Source organism: Hyla sarda, chromosome 5 (assembly GCF_029499605.1).
Source record: "Hyla sarda isolate aHylSar1 chromosome 5, aHylSar1.hap1, whole genome shotgun sequence".
Taxonomy (NCBI): domain Eukaryota; kingdom Metazoa; phylum Chordata; class Amphibia; order Anura; family Hylidae; genus Hyla; species Hyla sarda.
In genome coordinates, this window is record NC_079193.1 from 238,198,914 (window position 1) to 238,221,956 (window position 23,043).

The 23,043-nt window shown below is 44.6% G+C and overlaps 1 protein-coding gene across 8 annotated transcripts in view; it reads right to left on the minus strand.

The window, feature by feature from the left end:
• Positions 1-21,814, minus strand: part of NFATC1 (nuclear factor of activated T cells 1) — a 233,155-nt gene extending 211,341 nt beyond the window's left edge. For 3 of the 8 annotated variants that reach the window (XM_056521384.1, XM_056521378.1, XM_056521387.1), the window contains exon 1: positions 21,310-21,814. In XM_056521384.1, the coding sequence (XP_056377359.1) occupies positions 21,310-21,439 (130 nt within the window). In that variant the 5' untranslated portion in view covers positions 21,440-21,814. Of the gene's footprint in view, positions 1-6,212; positions 6,233-6,875; positions 7,624-21,062; positions 21,083-21,309 lie in introns of those variants that run through there. The other 5 variants (XM_056521386.1, XM_056521385.1, XM_056521380.1 and 2 more) reach the window with 4 other exon arrangements.
• Between the last annotated feature and the right edge of the window lie 1,229 nt (positions 21,815-23,043).

The following is a 23,043-nucleotide window of genomic DNA, read 5'->3' on the forward strand; positions in this document are numbered from 1 at the left end:
TTGCACTCCCTTGCCGGATCTTGTTGCCTTAGTGCCAGTGAAAGCGTTCCCTGTGTGTCCCTTGCCAGTGTTTCCAGACCTTCTGCCGTTGCCCCTGACTACGATCCTTGCTGCCTGCCCCGACCTTCTGCTACGTCCGACCTTGCTTCTGCCTACTCCCTTGTACCGCGCCTATCTTCAGCAGCCAGAGAGGTGAGCCGTTGCTAGTGGATACGACCTGGTCACTACCGCCGCAGCAAGACCATCCCGCTTTGCGGCGGGCTCTGGTGAAAACCAGTAGTGGCTTAGAACCGGTCCACTAGCACGGTCCACGCCAATCCCTCTCTGGCACAGAGGGTCCACTACCTGCCAGCCGGCATCGTGACAGTAGATCCGGCCATGGATCCCGCTGAAGTTCCTCTGCCAGTTGTCGCTGACCTCACCACGGTGGTCGCCCAGCAGTCACAACAGATTGCGCAACAAGGCCAACAGCTGTCTCAACTGACCGTTATGCTACAACAGTTGCTACCACAGCTTCAGCAGTCATCTCCTCCGCCAGCTCCTGCACCTCCTCCGCAGCGAGTGGCCGCTCCTGGGATACGTTTATCCTTGCCGGATAAGTTTGATGGGGACTCTAAGTTTTGCCGTGGCTTCCTTTCCCAATGTTCCCTGCATCTGGAGATGATGTCGGACCTGTTTCCCACTGAAAGGTCTAAGGTGGCTTTCGTAGTCAGTCTTCTGTCCGGAAAAGCCCTGTCATGGGCCACACCGCTCTGGGACCGCAATGACCCCGTCACTGCCTCAGTACACTCCTTCTTCTCGGAAATCCGAAGTGTCTTTGAGGAACCTGCCCGAGCCTCTTCTGCTGAGACTGCCCTGTTGAACCTGGTCCAGGGTAATTCTTCCGTTGGCGAGTATGCCGTACAATTCCGTACACTTGCTTCAGAATTGTCCTGGAATAATGAGGCCCTCTGCGCGACCTTCAAAAAAGGCCTATCCAGCAACATTAAAGATGTTCTGGCCGCACGAGAAATTCCTGCTAATCTACATGAACTTATTCACCTAGCCACTCGCATTGACATGCGTTTTTCTGAAAGGCGTCAGGAACTCCGCCAAGATATGGACTCTGTTCGCACGAGGCGTTTCGTCTCCTCGGCTCCTCTCTCCTCTGGTCCCCTGCAATCTGTTCCTGTGCCTCCCGCCGTGGAGGCTATGCAGGTCGACCGGTCTCGCCTGACACCTCAAGAGAGGACACGACGCCGTATGGAGAACCTCTGCCTGTACTGTGCTAGTACCGAACACTTCCTGAGGGATTGCCCTATCCGTCCTCCCCGCCTGGAAAGACGTACGCTGACTCCGCACAAAGGTGAGACAGTCCTTGATGTCTACTCTGCTTCTCCACGTCTTACTGTGCCTGTGCGGATGTCTGCTTCTGCCTTCTCCTTCTCTACAGTGGCCTTCTTGGACTCTGGTTCTGCAGGAAATTTTATTTTGGCCTCTCTCGTCAACAGGTTCAACATCCCAGTGACCAGTCTCGCCAGACCCCTCTACATCAATTGTGTAAATAATGAAAGATTGGACTGTACCATACGTTTCCGCACGGAGCCCCTTCTTATGAGCATCGGATCTCATCATGAGAGGATTGAACTTTTGGTCCTCCCCAATTGCACCTCGGAGATTCTCCTTGGACTTCCCTGGCTTCAACTTCATTCCCCAACCCTGGATTGGTCCACTGGGGAGATCAAGAGTTGGGGGTCCTCTTGTTCCAAGAACTGTCTAAAACCGCTTCCCAGTAACCCTTGCCGTAACTCTGTGGTTCCTCCAGTAACCGGTCTCCCCAAGGCCTATATGGACTTCGCGGATGTTTTCTGCAAAAAACAAGCTGAGACTCTACCTCCTCACAGGCCTTATGATTGCCCTATCGACCTCCTCCCGGGTACTACTCCACCCCGGGGCAGAATTTATCCTCTCTCTGCCCCAGAGACTCTTGCCATGTCCGAATACGTCCAGGAGAATCTAAAAAGGGGCTTTATCCGTAAATCCTCCTCTCCTGCCGGAGCCGGATTTTTCTTTGTCTCCAAAAAAGATGGCTCCCTACGTCCTTGCATTGACTACCGCGGTCTTAATAAAATCACGGTTAAGAACCGCTACCCCTTACCCCTCATCTCTGAACTCTTTGATCGCCTCCAAGGTGCCCACATCTTCACTAAATTGGACTTAAGAGGCGCCTATAACCTCATCCGCATCAGAGAGGGGGACGAGTGGAAAACGGCATTTAACACCAGAGATGGACACTTTGAGTATCTGGTCATGCCCTTTGGACTGTGCAATGCCCCTGCTGTCTTCCAAGACTTTGTCAATGAAATTTTTCGTGATCTATTATACTCCTGTGTTGTGGTATATCTGGACGATATCCTAATTTTTTCTGCCAATCTAGAGGAACACCGCCGGCATGTCCGTATGGTTCTTCAGAGACTTCGTGACAACCAACTCTATGCCAAAATTGAGAAATGTCTGTTTGAATGCCAATCTCTTCCTTTTCTAGGATATTTGGTCTCTGGCCAGGGACTACAGATGGATCCAGACAAACTCTCTGCCGTCTTAAATTGGCCACGCCCCTCCGGACTCCGTGCTATCCAACGCTTTTTGGGGTTCGCCAATTATTACAGGCAATTTATTCCACATTTTTCTACCATTGTGGCTCCTATCGTGGCTTTAACCAAGAAAAATGCTGATCCCAAGTCCTGGCCTCCTCAAGCAGAAGACTCCTTTAAACAACTCAAGTCTGCCTTTTCTTCGGCTCCCGTGCTCTCCAGACCTGACCCTTCCAAACCCTTCCTATTGGAGGTTGATGCCTCCTCAGTAGGAGCTGGAGCTGTTCTTCTACAAAAAAATCCTTCCGGGCATGCTGTCACTTGTGGTTTTTTCTCTAGGACCTTCTCTCCAGCGGAGAGGAACTACTCCATCGGGGATCGAGAACTTCTAGCCATTAAATTAGCACTTGAGGAATGGAGGCATCTGCTGGAGGGATCAAGATTTCCGGTTATTATCTACACCGACCACAAGAACCTCTCCTACCTCCAGTCGGCCCAACGGCTGAATCCTCGCCAGGCCCGGTGGTCTCTGTTCTTTGCCCGATTTAATTTTGAGATTCACTTTCGTCCTGCCGATAAGAACATTAGAGCCGATGCTCTCTCTCGTTCCTCGGATGCCTCAGAAGTTGATCTCCCTCCGCAACACATCATTCCACCTGACTGCCTGATCTCCACTTCTCCTGCCTCCATCAGACAGACTCCTCCAGGAAAGACCTTTGTTTCTCCACGCCAACGCCTCGGAATCCTCAAATGGGGTCACTCCTCCCATCTCGCAGGTCATGCGGGCATCAAGAAATCTGTGCAACTCATCTCCCGCTTCTATTGGTGGCCAACTCTGGAGACGGATGTTGGGGACTTTGTGCGAGCCTGCACTATCTGTGCCCGGGATAAGACTCCTCGCCAGAAGCCCGCTGGTTTTCTTCATCCTCTGCCTGTCCCCGAACAGCCTTGGTCTCTGATTGGTATGGATTTTATTACTGATTTACCCCCTTCCCGTGGCAACACCGTTATTTGGGTGGTCGTTGATCGATTCTCCAAAATGGCACATTTCATTCCTCTTCCTGGTCTTCCTTCTGCGCCTCAGTTGGCTAAACAATTTTTTGTACACATTTTTCGTCTTCACGGGTTGCCTACGCAGATTGTCTCAGATAGAGGGGTCCAATTCGTGTCTAAATTCTGGAGAGCTCTCTGTAAACAACTCAAGATTAAATTAAATTTTTCCTCTGCATATCATCCCCAGTCCAATGGACAAGTAGAAAGAATTAACCAGATCCTGGGTGATTATTTGCGACATTTTGTTTCCTCCCGCCAGGATGACTGGGCAGATCTCCTTCCATGGGCCGAATTCTCGTATAACTTCAGGGTCTCTGAATCTTCCTCCAAATCCCCATTTTTCGTGGTGTACGGCCGTCACCCTCTTCCCCCCCTCCCTACCCCCTTGCCCTCTGGTCTGCCCGCTGTGGATGAAATTTCTCGTGACCTTTCCATTATATGGAGAGAGACCCAAAATTCTCTCTTACAGGCTTCTTCACGCATGAAGAGGTTCGCGGATAAGAAAAGAAGAGCTCCCCCCGTTTTTTCCCCTGGAGACAAGGTATGGCTCTCCGCTAAATATGTCCGCTTCCGTGTCCCTAGCTACAAGTTGGGACCACGCTATCTTGGTCCTTTCAAAATTCTGTGTCAAATTAATCCTGTCTCTTATAAACTTCTTCTTCCTCCTTCTCTTCGTATCCCTAATGCCTTTCACGTCTCTCTTCTCAAACCACTCATCCTCAACCGTTTTTCTCCCAAATCTGTTCCTCCCACTCCTGTTTCCGGCTCCTCGGACGTCTTCTCGGTCAAGGAGATTTTGGCTGCCAAAAAGGTCAGAGGAAAAAATTTTTTTTTAGTAGACTGGGAGGGTTGTGGTCCTGAAGAGAGATCCTGGGAACCTGAGGACAACATCCTTGACAAAAGTCTGCTCCTCAGGTTCTCAGGCTCCAAGAAGAGGGGGAGACCCAAGGGGGGGGGTACTGTTATGCCGAGCGCTCCGGGTTCCCGCTCCTCCCCGGAGCGCTCGCTTCACCTCCTCCGCTGCAGCGCCCCGGTCACGTCCTCTGACCCGGGGCGCTGCGATCCTGCTGCTAGCCGGGATGCGATTCGCGATGCGGGTAGCGCCCGCTCGCGATGCGCACCCCGGCTCTCCTACCTGACTCGCTCCCCGTCTGTTCTGTCCCGGCGCGCGCGGCCCCGCTCCCTAGGGCGCGCGCGCGCCGGGTCTCTGCGATTTAAAGGGCCACTGCGCCGCTGATTGGCGCAGTGGTTCCAATTAGAGTTATCACCTGTGCACTCCCTATATTACCTCACTTCCCTTGCACTCCCTTGCCGGATCTTGTTGCCTTAGTGCCAGTGAAAGCGTTCCCTGTGTGTCCCTTGCCAGTGTTTCCAGACCTTCTGCCGTTGCCCCTGACTACGATCCTTGCTGCCTGCCCCGACCTTCTGCTACGTCCGACCTTGCTTCTGCCTACTCCCTTGTACCGCGCCTATCTTCAGCAGCCAGAGAGGTGAGCCGTTGCTAGTGGATACGACCTGGTCACTACCGCCGCAGCAAGACCATCCCGCTTTGCGGCGGGCTCTGGTGAAAACCAGTAGTGGCTTAGAACCGGTCCACTAGCACGGTCCACGCCAATCCCTCTCTGGCACAGAGGGTCCACTACCTGCCAGCCGGCATCGTGACACTGACTCTGGCTCCAAAAACTGCTACAAGTTTTTGCAGTTGACCCTATGGACAGAGGTAGGCATACAGGCATATAGTGGGACAGATAGGCATAGGTATGCATATAGTGGCAAAGGTAGTTATACAGTGGCAGACCGGCATGCAGTGGCACAGGTAGGTATACAATGGGACAGGTAGGCATAGAGTGTCATAGCTAGGCAGACAATGGCACAGGTATGCACACAATGAGAAAGGTAGGCATACAGTGGCATAGGTAGGTATAAACTGGTACAGGTGGGCATACACTGGTACAGGCAGCCATACACTGGTACAGGTGGGCATACAGTGGTACAGGCAGGCATAGACTGGTACAGGTGGGCATACAGTAGTACAGGTGGGCATACACTGTTACAGGTGGGCATACAGCAGTAAAGGCAGGCATACACTGGTACAGGTGTGCATACAGCGGTAAAGGCAGGCATACACTGGCACAGGTAGGCATACAGTGGCACAGGCAGGCATACAGTGGTACAGGTGGGCATACAGTGGCACAGGTAGGTATACACTGGTACAGGTAGGTATAATGTGGTACAGGTAGGCATACACTGGTACAGGTAGGCATACACTGGCACAGGCAGGCATACACTGGTACAGGTAGGTATACTGTGGTACAGGCAGGCATACACTGGTACAGGTAGGCATACACTGGCACAGGCAGGCATACACTGGTACAGGTAGGTATACTGTGGTACAGGCAGGCATACACTGGTACAGGTAGGTATACTGTGGTACAGGCAGGCATACACTGGTACAGGTAGGTATACACTGGTACAGGCAGGCATACTGTGGTACAGGCAGGCATACAGTGGTACAGGTGGGCATACAGTGGCTCAGGTAGGTATACACTGGTACAGGTAGGTACACTGTGGTACAGGCAGGTATACAGTGGCTCAGGTAGGTATACACTGGTACAGGTAGGTACACTGTGGTACAGGCAGGCATACACTGGTACAGGTAGGTACACTGTGGTACAGGCAGGCATACACTGGTACAGGTAGGTATACACTGGTACAGGTAGGTATACTGTGGTACAGGCAGGCATACACTGGTACAGGTAGGTATACTGTGGTACAGGCAGGCATACAGTGGCTCAGGTAGGTATACACTGGTACAGGTAGGTACACTGTGGTACAGGCAGGCATACACTGGTACAGGTAGGTATACACTGGTACAGGTAGGTACACTGTGGTACAGGCAGGCATACACTGGTACAGGTAGGTACACTGTGGTACAGGCAGGCATACACTGGTACAGGTAGGTATACACTGGTACAGGTAGGTACACTGTGGTACAGGCAGGCATACACTGGTACAGGTGGGCATACAGCGGTACAGGTCTGAGTCCACACCCCCCATAGTAATGTGTACATGGAGTTCCAGCCGCACAGTACACACTAGTGCTCTGCAACCTGCAGCTCTCCGGCTGAACAACTAACTACAAGTGACTGGGCATGCTGAGAGTTGTAGTCTTATTAACAGCTGGCTAGGCACCGGTTACAGCGCGCTGGTACACGCAGCAGACGGTCCGTCCTGTCCCGGTCCACCCACCTCGGTGCTCGGTTCCCGCCGCCGCCTTGTCGTACTCGTACTCGAACAGATAGTCGAAGTCGAGCTCCGGGTCGTCCCCTGTGGCGCTCATGGTCCGGGCAGTGACAGGCGGTGGTGCCGCTGAGTGAGGCTGGCAGGCTGGGTACGAGCTGAGCGGCTGGCTCCTCCTCACCAGGGACCTGTTGCTGAGGCTGCCGGCCCCCCTCCTCCTCCCCTCCCCGCTATGTCTTCACTTCTGATAATCCGCATGACTCCTCCTGTGTGCCCATCTCTAGTGCATGCAGGCAGCCCGCTGGGTACAGTCGCCTGGCATGTACCGTCAGCTGTTGTGTGTGAATACCAGCTCTCTGGTGTGAAGGCTCCAGCCTGGCGCGCCCCATCCATAGCTGGATACCCCATGGTCATGGGGCCACTATACCCCCTGTGCCAAGACCTCATGTCCTGGGACAGAAGAGGGTTCTGGTGAACTACAGCTAAGGGCCCAGTCACTGCTGGCTCAGACTACAGGTGGTCAGTGGCTACACATGTAACCTAATGGTGCTGCCCAAAATGCTGCATCCATGGATCAATAGCATAAGACTTGAAACACACTTGGCGGTTTGGGGCCAAAAACACTGGGGGAGATTTATCACCTTTATTTACGTCAAAATTTTTACGTGACAGCGTGAAATTCATCAAGACTGCTTAGTGTATACAATGAATTCACCGGAGATTTGTAGGAATAGGTTACGGAGATTGTAGCCGTCCTGCAGCTGGACATCTTCCCGCACTGTTTACCTCATTGCAGCTGGACATCTTCCCGCACTGTTTACCTCATTGCAGCTGGACATCTTCCCGCACTGTTTACCTCATTGCAGCTGGACATCTTCCCGCACTGTTTACCTCATTGCAGCTGGACATCTTCCCGCACTGTTTACCTCATTGCAGCTGGACATCTTCCCGCACTGTTTACCTCATTGCAGCTGGACATCTTCCCGCACTGTTTACCTCATTGCAGCTGGACATCTTCCCGCACTGTTTACCTCATTGCAGCTGGACATCTTCCCGCACTGTTTACCTCATTGCAGCTGGACATCTTCCCGCACTGTTTACCTCATTGCAGCTGGACATCTTCCCGCACTGTTTACCTCATTGCAGCTGGACATCTTCCCACACTGTTTACCTCATAGCAGCTGGACATCTTCCCGCACTGTTTACCTCATTGCAGCTGGACATCTTCCCGCACTGTTTACCTCATTGCAGCTGGACATCTTCCCGCACTGTTTACCTCATTGCAGCTGGACATCTTCCCGCACTGTTTACCTCATTGCAGCTGGACATCTTCCCGCACTGTTTACCTCATAGCAGCTGGACATCTTCCCGCACTGTTTACCTCATTGCAGCTGGACATCTTCCCGCACTGTTTACCTCATTGCAGCTGGACATCTTCCCTCACTGTTTACCTCATTGCAGCTGGACATCTTCCCGCACTGTTTACCTCATAGCAGCTGGACATCTTCCCGCACTGTTTACCTCATTGCAGCTGGACATCTTCCTGCACTGTTTACCTCATCACGTTAGCGTGTTCCGGAAATCCTTCAGTCCTCCTGTCTGGTGGTGTGCAGGAGACAGACTCCGGCAGGTCAAGAAAAAGGCCGCACCACCTCTCTTTCTTGGCTTCCTGTACATCCTTCTGTGGAGGTGGGAGAGAGCCCGGGTGTGTGCCTCTCGGGTCACCATGCAGTCAGCTCTGTGGGGGCGACCCTAATATCCCTATTCCCTAGCCCTTACCAATGTCATTAACCCTTAGCTGTATGAAGAACCATTAGCCTAACCTCTTACAGAAATCCATGATGATAACATCCCAAATATAATTCTACCCCATAACAGTGGTCAGCAGTAGAAAGGGGCTGAAAGCCCTCACCTCAGGAGCTCACATCACATTCAGCTAATGTCACTATTTAACGAAATGCCACCTTCTTCACAATGGCCATCAACGTACGGAGGTCGTAAAGAAACACCCCTCATGCAGTCAAGGGTGGCAGGACTAATTAAGAGTTTGTATTGCTATTTTTTCTATTTAATGCTGCTTTCTGTAGGGTGGAGGAAATTTCTACACATACAGTGGTCCCACAAGTTACAATATTAATTGGTTCCAGGACAACCATTGTATGTTGAAACCATTGTATGTTGAGACCATAACTCTATGGAAACCTGATAATTGGTTCTGAAGCCACCAAAATGTCATCCAAAAATAGGAAAAAGTGAGGATTAAAGATAAATAAGTAGATAACTAATATAGATAAAGCAAGTCCTTACATATAAAAGTAAGAAAGATCTGCTGGGAGGTGTAAATCACTGTCTATTTCAGTGTTTCCTAACCAGGGTGCCTCCAGCTGTTGCAAAACTACAATTCCCAGCATGCCCGGACAGCCAAAGGCTGTCCGGGCATGTTGGGAGTTGTAGTTTTGCAACAGCTGGAGGCAACCTCTTTGGGAAACACTGGTCTATGTAGAGGACAGGAGCTTTTTCAGGGTCCTGTACAGTACATGCAATGTCCTAAAAAAAAGGAAAATGGAGCCGCCCTCATCTGATGCCCAAAGGAGAAGCTAACCCTGGCACAGGTAAAGAGTACAGAACATGTAATACCTCCCTGTACTGTAGGGGGCGCTACCAGACACCAATCAGTGCATGCACAGGGGTTTTACCAGTGAAATATCCATTCTGATTGGTCGGTTCTTCCAGCCATTGATACGTTTGGCAGATTCCATAGCATTGTATGTTGAGTCTGGTTTCAAGTTACAGTGGTCCAGAAAAGACCATTGTATGTTGAAACTATTGTATGTTGAGGCCATTGTAAGTTGAGGGATCACCGTACTTCAGGGTGGTGTACGTTTACGTCTAGAAATGGACGATAGCGCATTCTTTGCGACTTTTCTTAAAAGTCGCATATGATAAATAAGGTTGCGCTGCATGTCTAAATGTGAAAAAAGGGCACTGCAAGTCAAGTCGCACAAAAGTCGCTAATAAACAAGTACTGCGCCTTAACAGCGCCAAGGATAGATGGGAAAAAAGTCTATATTCAATGATAAATCTCCCCCACTGTGACAGGAGGTTAGCTGGGAGTCAATAGAGAAATAAAAAATTCCATACCCATATGGGGAGGGGGAGGGGTTGGGCATTTTTCACCCTTTCTTGCTCTGTGGTAGCCTTCCAAAATCACAGCATGCTGAGGGTATGGCGTTTTTTATGAAGTCTTGGCATTTTTCCTCCCATTGACTTCTATTGGTGGAAAAAAGTGAAATGTGTGTATAGATATTGACATTTTTTTCCACCAATTTTTTCATAAAAATAATCTTTGAGTCATGTGATGAAAGAACCACATGACTTGTAATGAAAAAAAATGCAGGGGTAAACACCAAAGAGAAAATGCCCAATACACACAGTTTATTTATTTTTTTTTGGGGGGGGAAACAAACAGCACAAAAACTGTATTTAGGGGGTAAAACATATTGTCCCATGTATGGGCAGATTAACACTGGGGATGCGTGGCATGTGGGCTGCTTTGGCGCACAAAATCACATGACATTCTGCTCCCTTCAGGAACGCATTTAAACAAAAAAAAGTTTTATTAGCAAACTAACCTAACATTACATTTAACCATTTTTATATTACTCTACAGGTAAAAGTCACATGTTTACCGAAAAATCCAGTCCAGCTGTGTCAGGGGGACACAGATCCCTGACATCTCATTTACTGTTATGGGGTCCGTCAGGCCCCGTTGTTTTATAATGGGAGTAGCAGGAGTAAAAGACGTTGCATAAGGTATTTTTTCTTCCGCTATTCTCCCGTTTCTTTGACGTGCGTTGCATTGTCGTGTCACAACGGCAGTGTGAAAGAAGCCTTAGGGTGCATTCCAACCTGGCGTATTTTGCTGCGTATTTGCTGCGTATTTTCCTACCCATTGACTTCAATGGGAAATAAAATACACAGCAGCAAATACGCAGCAAAATACGCCAGGTGGGAACGCACCCTTAGGGTACGTTCCCACACAACGTATTTTGCTGCGTATTTGCTGCGTATTTGGTGCTGCGTATTTTCCTACCCATTGACTTCAACAGGGAAAATAAAATACACAGCAGCAAATATGCAGCAAATACGCCGTGTGGGAACGTACCCTTAGGCTAAGTTTCCTCTTGGTTTTTTTCTGGCAGTTTTTGGATATCTGCCACTGCAGTTTTTGAGCCAAAGTCAGAAGTGGATCCATAAGTGTAAGTCCTTCCTTTATATGTCCTATTCCTTTCGAATCCACTTCTGACACAAAACTGCCAGAAAAAAAACTGCCAAAGTGGAAACTTAGTAGGATGTAATCGTGGTCTAGTCCACCTACATCAACAGAAAAACGTCTTTAGGGTGCGTTCACACATGCGTACTTTCTGCTACAGATCTGCTTCAGCAGATTTTGCTGTCCATTGACTTGAATGGGTAGTAAAGTCTGCTACAGTAAATCTGCAGCAGAAAATATGCAAGTGTGAATGTATCCTTATTCACACATACAGGATCCTGGGCAGATTTGATGCGCAGGATTTGTAACTGCCGATTAGAAGCTGTGCTCAGTCATTTAGTTTACATTGAAATCTGCAGCAGAAAATCCGGCGCATCAAATCCTGCGCATCAAATCTGCATATGTGTGAATGTACCCTTAGGCTGGATTCACACAGCATTTTGCAACATTTCCATTGGCATTTAAACTGCTGAAGACAGATGTTAAATTATTTAAAGAATTACGAGGCCACAGGTATTATAGAATAGTCTAGATATATATCATTTTGGAAAAGTTCCTTTCGTGGGATTATTTTTAAACCGTTTCTGATATGGTGCTTTGTTTTTCCTCTAACAGTTTTCCCTTATGTGACTTGAAAATACCTGAAAAAATTGCATAAGTTTAACAAAATAAAAATAAAAATGCCTCTAAAATATTTGCAAAAAATGCTATGAAAATTTTTTAAATTCATCGTATTTTGGAGTTTAAAAATGGTGAAAAAATTGTGTGTGCAAAAGGAGGCCTAAGGCTGTGCTTACACACACTTTTTTTAGCCTTATTTTGAGCCATATATGGCTGGCAAAAAGGATTAAAAAAAATGAAAAAACTATGAGGGACATTTATCAATGTTTGCTTATGTATTCTTTTTTTTTGTAATTTTTTCCTTACTTTTTTTTTTGCTTATGTGCGACTTATTTATCAACTGGTTTCAGCCTGTTGATAATTTTCTTTCACGTAAGCAATTTTTCCTTTTTTACTTTGGTAGTAGCTTTTTCTGCTCCATGTTTGAGCCGGAGTAAATTTAGTCAATTTTTAAACCTGTTTTTTTGCGCAGTTGCGACTGTCGCAGTTAATAAATACCAGACTACCCGTAGTCCATTTTAAAATTATTACTACGTAGTTAATTTTTGGAAAACTTGCTTTTCTCGCTTTCCAGTCAAAATGTCGCACGAAAAATCACGTAGTCGCAGTTGCGACAATTTTGCGACAATTATAGTAAAGAAAACCTGACTAAACCCGTTGATAAATGTCCATATATGTGAACAGAAAAATGGCTGAAATAAGGCTCAGTGCATCCTTATTCTGGCCTATAAGAGACCTAATAGGCGGACTGTGGAATATCACTTTTGAGCTCTCCTTAAAAAAAAATGTTTTTAAATATGTAAACACCAGGGTTTCATTTCATGTTTCATGCATTTTTTTAACAGTTTTATAGCATTTTCCATAGCGGTGTGTTTAATATATTCAGTTTTCTGTCTTCCTCTTATAAGTCATGTGATTCTTTGATTCAAATATTTCTCATTTAATGCAACAAAAAAAAATGCAACATATTTACACGTTTCCTTTTAGGGAGAAAAAAAAAAGGATGTCTACAGCAGAAAAACACCACAAACTGGGTGAAAAAATACCACACCTAATGCATGGGGCATTTTTTTTTTTTTTTTTAAATAACATTGGCCCAAAAAAGGAAAAAAAAAAATTTTTATAGTTTTTTTTATATTTCCCCAGTGACTTCAGGATTGCATGTTTTTCTTTTTTTTTTTTTTTCTATCAAAGAAAGTTCCTTATTTGTTCTCTGAATAATTGTTATCTGTATATACGGAATTTAAAATCTAGTACAGATCTGTACCGAAACAAGTGGGGAATATTACATTTTCTGGACTTTAAAATGCTAAATGAAAGAATTATCAGTACCGGCAAAGTGTCAGCAAATATGTCATTTTACATATTTTTGTGTTTTACATATCTGATATTTTGGCCTTTATTAAAATCCCCATACTGTGTATACATAATATATATATATATTTATTTTATATATATATATATATATATATATATATATATATATATATATGTATATATATAATTAATAATATTATATATATATATATATATTTTATTTATATTTATTTTCACATGACGTGTACCACTTATATAGAGGATCTTTTTTTTTTCAATCCACTAACAATGTAACAGCTTTGTTTTTTGTCAATCCAGACATTTGCAAGTGTTTAGTTGCAGCACCCACTAGTGATAGTATTCTATGCAAACAGTTCTTACTTGAAGTCAGTGATACTAACTAAATTACCCATGTTCAATACTGATATGACACTAGATGGAATAATTCCTGTTCATCCCAAGACACAGAAGTGATAAAAGCATAGTATAGCAACACACAGAAAACTAAACATCGTTTTTTTTCCTATAAATGTCCATGACTGCAGAGACAACTAGGAGACTAAGCATGGCCAGTAACCTACTGCCTTATATAGTTAGCTGATGGGTGACTGCTCTGTATATGTATGTGTTAGCTTATACACTGACAGCAGCACAGCCTCCTCCACTGAGAGTGTTTACCTTAGTCCTATGATTGCTGGAAGAAGAACATAATAAAACAGTAATAGATTACCCCTACTGCCCCACAGTACACACATACACATACAGCCCCATCACATAAACAACTTAAACATATTAAAAATAAGAATAATTATGCTTATTGGAATGAAATCATTAAAAAAGCAAACAAAAAACTCAAATAAAAACAAGGCAATACCTGACCTGAAAATTCTTACTATAATTTGTAGTAAAGTGTGACACCCCAAACATCAAGCCAAATATACATGTGAGGAGTGAGCGAGGGGAAGAAAAAACATTTAATAATAATAATAACGCTGATATACATTGTTCTTGTATTGAAATGCTTAATAAAATGTAGTTGAATAATAATAATAATTATTATTATTATATTATTATTATTTTTTTTTTAAAAATCACTAATTTATTATTTCATTTTATATATATTTATATTATTATTATTATTATTAATTAGATGCAAATAATAAGAGGCAAATATGGGATTATTCATATATATATATATATATATATATATATATATATTAGTAGAAACAAATGTGAATATATATATATATATATATGCTTTAGTAGAAACAAATGTGAATATATATATATATACTTTAGTAGAAACAAATGTGAATATATATATATATACTTTAGTAGAAACAAATGTGAATATATATATATATACTTTAGTAGAAACAAATGTGAATATATATATATATATATATTTAGTAGAAACAAATGTGAATATATATATATATATATATATATATATATATATACTTTAGTAGAAACAAATGTGAATATATATATATTTATATATATATATATATACTTTAGTAGAAACAAATGCTACCAGATCGCAGGACAATGCATAGGAACACAACACTAGCAGGATGATTATTACTCATTTCAGTCTTTTAATTCCTATTATTTATTATTCTGTTATCCAATACATTCGTTTTATATAACACATTGGTTGTTGAATAATAAGAAGGATTATGTTTCTATCCATGGATAGGAGTTGGTCCTCTCAGTAAAATACAGTAAACCAGAGTTATCCCGGGAATGATCGGACATATGGCAGAACATTATTTATGATTCCAATTCATATCAGGTTGTAGGTCAGTGGTCTTCAAACTGTGGCCCTCCAGATGTTGCAAAACTACAATTCCCAGCATGCCCGGACAGCCGTTGGCTGTCCGGGCATGCTGGGAGTTGTAGTTTTGCAACATCTGGAGGGCCACAGTTTGAAGATCGCTGTTGTAGGTCTTAGGGCTACTTACAGCTGCACAATGCAGGGCAATAAGAGTGTAGCCCCAGGGCATGATATCTCATTTCTAACAGGCTATTTGTAAACAAACCCATAGCCGGGTGTAAAGTGGCACACTGGCATGGTGGTAAACACTATTCGTGTATAGTAGTCATTTCTACAACAAATAAAGGTGGCTTTCATTCCCCTGCCTGCAGCCTGTTTATTATGTGTTTTATTAACAACGTAGGAACTATACAAATATTTGGCACAGACTTGATAGCAATTTAATATGTAGCTACAGATGCAGTATTCATGACCAAGGCATGGAGAGGGCACATAGTGATACCCAGTGGTCTCCCTAAATAAATCAGGATGCAGCATAAAGATCTATAGGGGAATGCTGGCTCTCCCATTAGAAAATAGCATTATAGCCTTCAGAGATGTATGTACAAAGCTGCTGGGGAGCACAGGGTCCTCAGTAATAGTACAAAGTAGTTGTGTCACACATGGAAACCTTAAATATTCATTAGAAACCTATACATTGTACTGTGTAATAAAATACACCCAAACCTTCTCATACTAATTCCACAATATAGTGTTTTTTCATCTACCTCATATCTATCTGTCTGTCTTTCTCATATCTATCTCATCTTTCTTCTATTCATTTAATCTCTCTCTCTCTCTCTCTCTCTCTCTCTCTCTCTCTCTCTCTCTCTCTCACCTCTATCTATATCTATCTATCTATCTCATATCTATCTATCATCTATCATCTATCTATCTCATATCTATCTATCTACCATCTATCTATCTATCTATCTCATATCTATCTGTCTTTTATCTATCTATTTATCTACCTCATATCTCGTCTATTCATCTAATCTCTCTCTCTCTATCTTATTCACCTATCTATATATCTACCTATAGTATTTCCATCTATCTACCCATCTATTCTTCTAATTTCTCTCTCTCTCTCTCTCTCTCTCTCTCTCTCTCTCTCTCTCTCTCTCTCCTCTCTCTCTCTCCCCTCTCTCTCCCTCTCTCTCTCTCTCTCTCTCTCTCTCTCTCTCTCCCCTCTCTCTCTCCTCTCTCCCCTCTCTCTCTCTCTCTCTCTCTCTCTCTCTCTCTCTCTCTCTCTCTCTCTCTCTCTCTCTCTCTCTCTCTCTCTCTCTCTCCCCTCTCTCTCTCCTCTCTCCCCTCTCTCTCTCTCTCTCTCTCTCTCTCTCTCTCTCTCTCTCTCTCCTCTCTCTCTCTCTCCCCTCTCTCTCCCTCTCTCTCTCCCTCTCTCTCTCTCTCTCCCCTCTCTCTCTCCTCTCTCCCCTCTCTCTCTCTCTCTCTCTCTCTCTCTCTCCCCTCTCTCTCTCTCTCTCTCTCCCCCCCTCTCTCTCTCTCTCTCCCCCCCTCTCTCTCTCTCTCTCTCTCTCTCCTCTCTCTCTCTCTCTCCCCTCTCTCTCTCTCTCCCCTCTCTCTCTCTCTCTCTCCCCTCTCTCTCTCTCTCTCTCCCCTCTCTCTCTCTCTCTTCCCAACCAGGGTGCCTTCAGCTGTTGCAAAACTACAAAACCCAGCATGCCTTTGGCTGTCCGAAAATGCTATGAGTTGTAGTTCTGCAACAGCTGGAGGCACCCTGGTTAGGAAGCACTGCCCTATGCTATGTACCTAGGTGCAGAAAATATATCCTGCCATAATCTGTACCTGCTCCTTTATTGTCATCCATTGGCTGTGGGAAAATGTTCTGTATACCAACGTGTAGCACTGAGTATTACATTTTCCACGACTTACTGCAAAGTCAACAGGTGTTTTATGTGATTTTACATAGGACTGCAATTTAACATCCTGAGTTATCTTACCCCAGAGAGTTATCCCAGTGCAGCCTAAGGAGTGAATGGCATTTGTTCTTGCTGCCTGTGTGATGAGTAGCACTGGAAAAGCAGTGTAGAGGTAAGTGCTCACTGACACGTGTACACTGCCAACTCCAGAAGAGAAGGGGGAGCAGGAGATGTGACTGGGGAGGAATGTGTCCTGTCTCATCTGGGATGTCATGGATGGTTAGAATTATGGGTGTTGCCTTAATCGCTGCTATTTGCTTCTAGACTATAATTACTGCCCATCAGACACTGACTACAGTAGGTTCAGTGTAGTAAGGGGAGATGGGCACATCACAGGGCACTGGGGGCAGGATAAGCATCTGGACCAAGTCCCAGCCCAGGAGACTCCTACAGGATGTGCAGCTCCAAACTGCTGGGGGGGTAACCAGGGGACACCATGAGGGATCCGGCCTCCTCATCTACATCATCCTCTTCATACCCCGCAGCTAAACTGATCCCAGTATAACTGTATGTGTCTGGAGTACACCTGTGCAGCCCAGCGGCCATACCACCCACAACACAATGACTAAAGAGCACAGCATGCAAGCTGTATGCAACAAGGCACTGTCATCATCTAGGTGCCCCTCATTACCTGGCCCATATGCCAACACCTGTAAGCAAATCAGTGACCAATATGACCTGGTGCCAAGGATAGCTACAACTCACTAAAGAACACTGCAGTCCAATCACTACTAGACACAGAAACATCCTAGGTGGGCATCGATGCTGTATCTGTGACATATTGGTGGGCATCAATACCAGCTTCTACTAGATGACACTGTAATGCTGTATCTGTGACATATTGGTGGGCATCAATGCCAGCCACTACTAGATGACACTGTAATTCTGTATCTGTGACATATTGGTGGGCATCAATACCAGCCACTACTAGATGACACTGTAATGCTGTATCTGTGACATATTGGTGGGCATCAATACCAGCCACTACTAGATGACACTGTAAGGCTGTATCTGTGACATATTGGTGGGCATCAATGCCAGCCACTACTAGATGACACTGTAATGCTGTATCTGTGACATATTGGTGGGCATCAATGCCAGCCACTACTAGATGACACTGTAAGGCTGTATCTGTGACATATTGGTGGGCATCAATGCCAGCCACTACTAGATGACACTGTAATGCTGTATCTGTGACATATTGGTGGGCATCAATGCCAGCCACTACTAGATGACACTGTAAGGCTGTATCTGTGACATATTGGTGGGCATCAATACCAGCCACTACTAGATGACACTGTAATGCTGTATCTGTGACATATTGGTGGGCATCAATGCCAGCCACTACTAGATGACACTGTAATGCTGTATCTGTGACATATTGGTGGGCATCAATGCCAGCCACTACTAGATGACACTGTAATGCTGTATCTGTGACATATTGGTGGGCATCAATACCAGCCACTACTAGATGACACTGTAAGGCTGTATCTGTGACATATTGGTGGGCATCAATACCAGCCACTACTAGATGACACTGTAATGCTGTATCTGTGACATATTGGTGGGCATAAATACCAGCCACTACTAGATGACACTGTAAGGCTGTATCTGTGACATATTGGTGGGCATCAATGCCAGCCACTACTAGATGACACTGTAATGCTGTATCTGTGACATATTGGTGGGCATCAATGCCAGCCACTACTAGATTACATTGTAATGCTGTATCTCTGACATATTGGTGGGCATCAATGCCAACCACTACTAGATGACACTGTAATGCTGTATCTGTGACATATTGGTGGGCATCAATGCCAGCCACTACTAGATTACATTGTAATGCTGTATCTCTGACATATTGGTGGGCATCAATGCCAGACACTACTAGATGACACTGTAAGCACTGTATACATGCACATTTCACCACTTATCTACAGATACAGCCACCAAGTAGCTACACAGCACACAAGCCTTACAGAAAATAGCAGTTTCATGTCTATACATTGTTATGAGTTATGAGCAATACACCGGTATTATCCCAAAGTGACCCGTATATGTCGTATACAGTACATACACCAATAAATAGTGAACTACACACCTGTATCAGTATAGAATGCGCACCTCCACATAACATATCCCCATTTATAATATAGATTCATACCCATACCTGATACTCACTCCAGCCGAATGCTGAATGTATATATATGCAATGCTACAATAGTCACATATATATTACATAGTAATCCTCATACAGCTAACCCTCAGCCACACACCTATATGAATACCAAACCTATATTAGGAAATTGCAATTCTTGCATGTACAAGAGTATGGACACATATACTAATATAACTATCTGTGATAAGCCATGTACCTATATCACTGTTTCCCAACCAGGGTGCCTCCAGCTGTTGCAAAACTACAACTCCCAGCATTCCCGGACAGCCTCTGGCTGTCCGGGTATGCTGGGAGTTGTAGTTTTGCAACAGCTGGAGGCACCCTGGTTGGAAACACTGACCTATATCAATGATAAACATTCCCTTATAAAGAGCAAACAGTATGTATCAAGAGTTATATGATGCCATGTCTACACAATAACTCATCCATACCATATACATACTTATATGCCCATATCACTGAAGAGCCACACACTGTACTTATAAATGGCATATGTGGCACATATGATAGTGGCATACCTACACACATACTGATCACATTGTAGCCTACAGTATGACCAAACCTGTCCCATATATAAAGTAGTAATAGTAACATAACATACACCTACATATATACTCTGATCATATTGAAGCCTATAGTCCCATATATAAAGGAGTAGTGATAGTAACATAACATACACCTTCATATATACTCTGATCACATTGTAGCCTATAGTCCCATATATAAAGGAGTAATAGTAACATAGCATACACCTTCATAATACTCTGATTACATTGTAGCCTATAGTCCTATATATAATGGAGTAGTGATAGTAACATAACATACACCTTCATATATACTCTGATTACATTGTAGTCTATAGTCCTATATATAAAGGAGTAGTGATAGTAACATAGCATACACCTTCATATATACTCTGATCACATTATAGCCTATAGTCCTATATATAAAGGAGTAGTAATAGTAACATAGCATACACCTTCATAATACTCTGATCACATTATAGCCTATAGTCCTATATATAAAGGAGTAGTAATAGTAAAATAACATACACCTTCATAATACTCTGATCACATTATAGCCTATAGTTCTATATATAAAGGAGTAGTAATAGTAACATAACATACACCTTCATAATACTCTGATCACATTATAGCCTATAGTTCTATATATAAAGGAGTAGTAATAGTAACATAACGTACACCTTCATATATACTCTGATCACATGATAGCCTAAAGTGTGAATCACTAAAGAGAACCAAACTTGTCCTATATATAAGAGAATAGTGATAGTAACATAACATACACCTACATCCATACTATGATTACATTGTAGCCTATAGTCCCATATATAATGGAGTAGTGATAGTAACATAACATACACCTTCATATATACTCTGATCACATTATAGCCTATAGTTCTATATATAAAGGAGTAGTAATAGGAACATAACATACACCTTCATAATACTCTGATCACATTACAGCCTATAGTTCTATATATAAAGGAGTAGTAATAGTAACATAGCATACACCTTCATATATACTCTGATCACATGATAGCCTATAGTTCTATATATAAAGGAGTAGTAATAGTAACATTACATACACCTTCATAATACTCTGATCACATTATAGCCTATAGTTCTATATATAAAGGAGTAGTAATAGTAACATAACATACATCTTCATAATACTCTGATCACATTATAGCCTATAGTTCTATATATAACGAAGTAGAAATAGTAACATAGCATACACCTTCATAATACTCTGATCACATTATAGCCTATAGTTCTATATATAACGAAGTAGAAATAGTAACATAACATACACCTTCATAATACTCTGATCACATTATAGCCTATAGTTCTATATATAACGGAGTAGTAATAGTAACATAGCATACACCTTCATAATACTCTGATCACATGTTAGCCTACAGTGTGAATCACTCAAGAGAACCAAACTTGTCCTATATATAAGAGAATAGTGATAATAACATAGCATACACCTACATCCATACTCTGATCACTGATCGGCCACTCACCCATTGTCTACTATTCGCCATCCCTGCACCTCTACCTATCACAAGCACAGTCACCTGTCAGAATGAATAGTAAGCATAGATATAGCCGGTCTGTTGGTGAGTGACCCCGGCATTTCTTCTACCACACATCCCGACGACACACGGAAAGTTGTCAGGCAGTGGGTAGAGGAAGCGCTCTGTATATCTGACAGTGACATCCACAGGAGGACACGTGTTCCCAATGACAGGACAAGCGCACACACAGTACCTTCCTCCGCTGACTTCATGATGAATGGGAAGAAGGGCTGGAACTCCACAGTGTCTCTGACGCAGGCTGGAAGCAGCGGACCGAGGGGAAGACTGCAAGGAGCGGCAGCTGCTACACTAGTGCGTGGCATCCACTCGGTGATCGGGCAATAATGTGCGGCTGGCTGTCACCTTGCACCGGTATCCTCCTCTGGATCGGTAGGACAGAGACAAGGAGCTGCTGGGACCAGGATGACTCTGTGCACCTAGTAACAGAAGGACGGGATGGGACTGCTATGTGGCTACAATGCTAAGTGCAGACCTGGGTGATGTCCTGCAGGCAGGTGACAGCACAAGCTCTGGCATTGGCACATGGGTCTATGTGTGGCACTGGCTGTGTGAGTGGATGAGAAGTGTCATGTACTTATTGCAGGCAGTGAGTGAGGAGTTGGAGGGACTTCTTGCCTTTCTCTAGCTGTTTGTGTTAAGCTGGGAGTTAAGTAAAGTCTCCAAGTCTCTCTGACGCAGGGCTGCTATGTGTCTGCTGCCTTTTTAAAGCTGGAAAACACCCCCTACACACAGCACCTTCCTCTGTCCCTCCTTCCTCTCCCCTCTGCTGCACCTCCCCCAGCCCAGAAGGCACTAGTGACGTCCTGACTGCTACTCCTGTGAGTGGTGGGGAGTGTCTGTGCACTCCCGGGAGAGGGAATCAGCTTGTGTCACTACTCAGCTTGTAGTTCCCCTTCCCTCATTGAGTGCAGGCACACTCCTCCAAACTTAGTGACCTCACTTGTCTTACCATTAGCTCACAACTAAAAACTTCTGACAACATATTGGCAAAGAATTCACTGATAACATTACAATCGTCTAAGTTGCTACTTTTAATTATCCTTTAGAAATTCTATGCAAAAGTTCCTAAATATTGTCCCGTGTAAGCGCATGCGGAGCTTGGACAGTCTGCAATATTCTGCTTTATATCGGTCACTGATCACATTTTGTACAATGACCCAATAATCATCATCTTTTAGCCTAATATCCACACAGGCAGTTCAGTCAAAATTCATAAAACACAGTTATTCTCTATCAAAGATATAGTGGGCGACTAGCTGACCGTGAGGGTCTGACCATTGGGCCCCTCGCTTTCTTAAATGGGTACTCTGCCCCTAGACATCTTATCCAAAGGAGGACCCCCGCGATCTTGGCTGCGGCACCCCAGACATCCGGTGCACAGAGTGAACTTCGCTCCACGCCGGATGACTGGGGATGCGATGCGGAGGCTCGTGACAGTCACTGTCATGTCCCGCTTCTGATGTCACAACCATGCCCCTTCAATGCAAGTCTATGGGAGTCTTCTCCCATAGAATTGCATTGAGGGGGCGTGGCCATGACATCATGAACGGTGCACGGGTGTGACGTCACAAGCCTCCACTTCGCATTGCCGGTCATCCTGCACGGAGCGAAGTTCACTCCGTGCACCAGATGTCTGGGGTGCCGCAGCCAAGATCGCGGGGGTCCCCCTTTGGAAAGGGGATAAGATGCCTAGGGGTGGAGTACCCCTTTAAGAACAGGGACCCCAGTATACTGTTAGAATGGATCAACGGGATGTACCCATTTATTCTCTATGGGAGCCGCGGAAACAGCCAACCAGTCGGACCCCCACATTTAGCTCCTTTTTATCCCCTATCCTGTGGATAGAGGATACATTTGTCAGATAAAAGCTTAGATTAGCCATAATGTAGGTAGTGTAGCCGTGCCA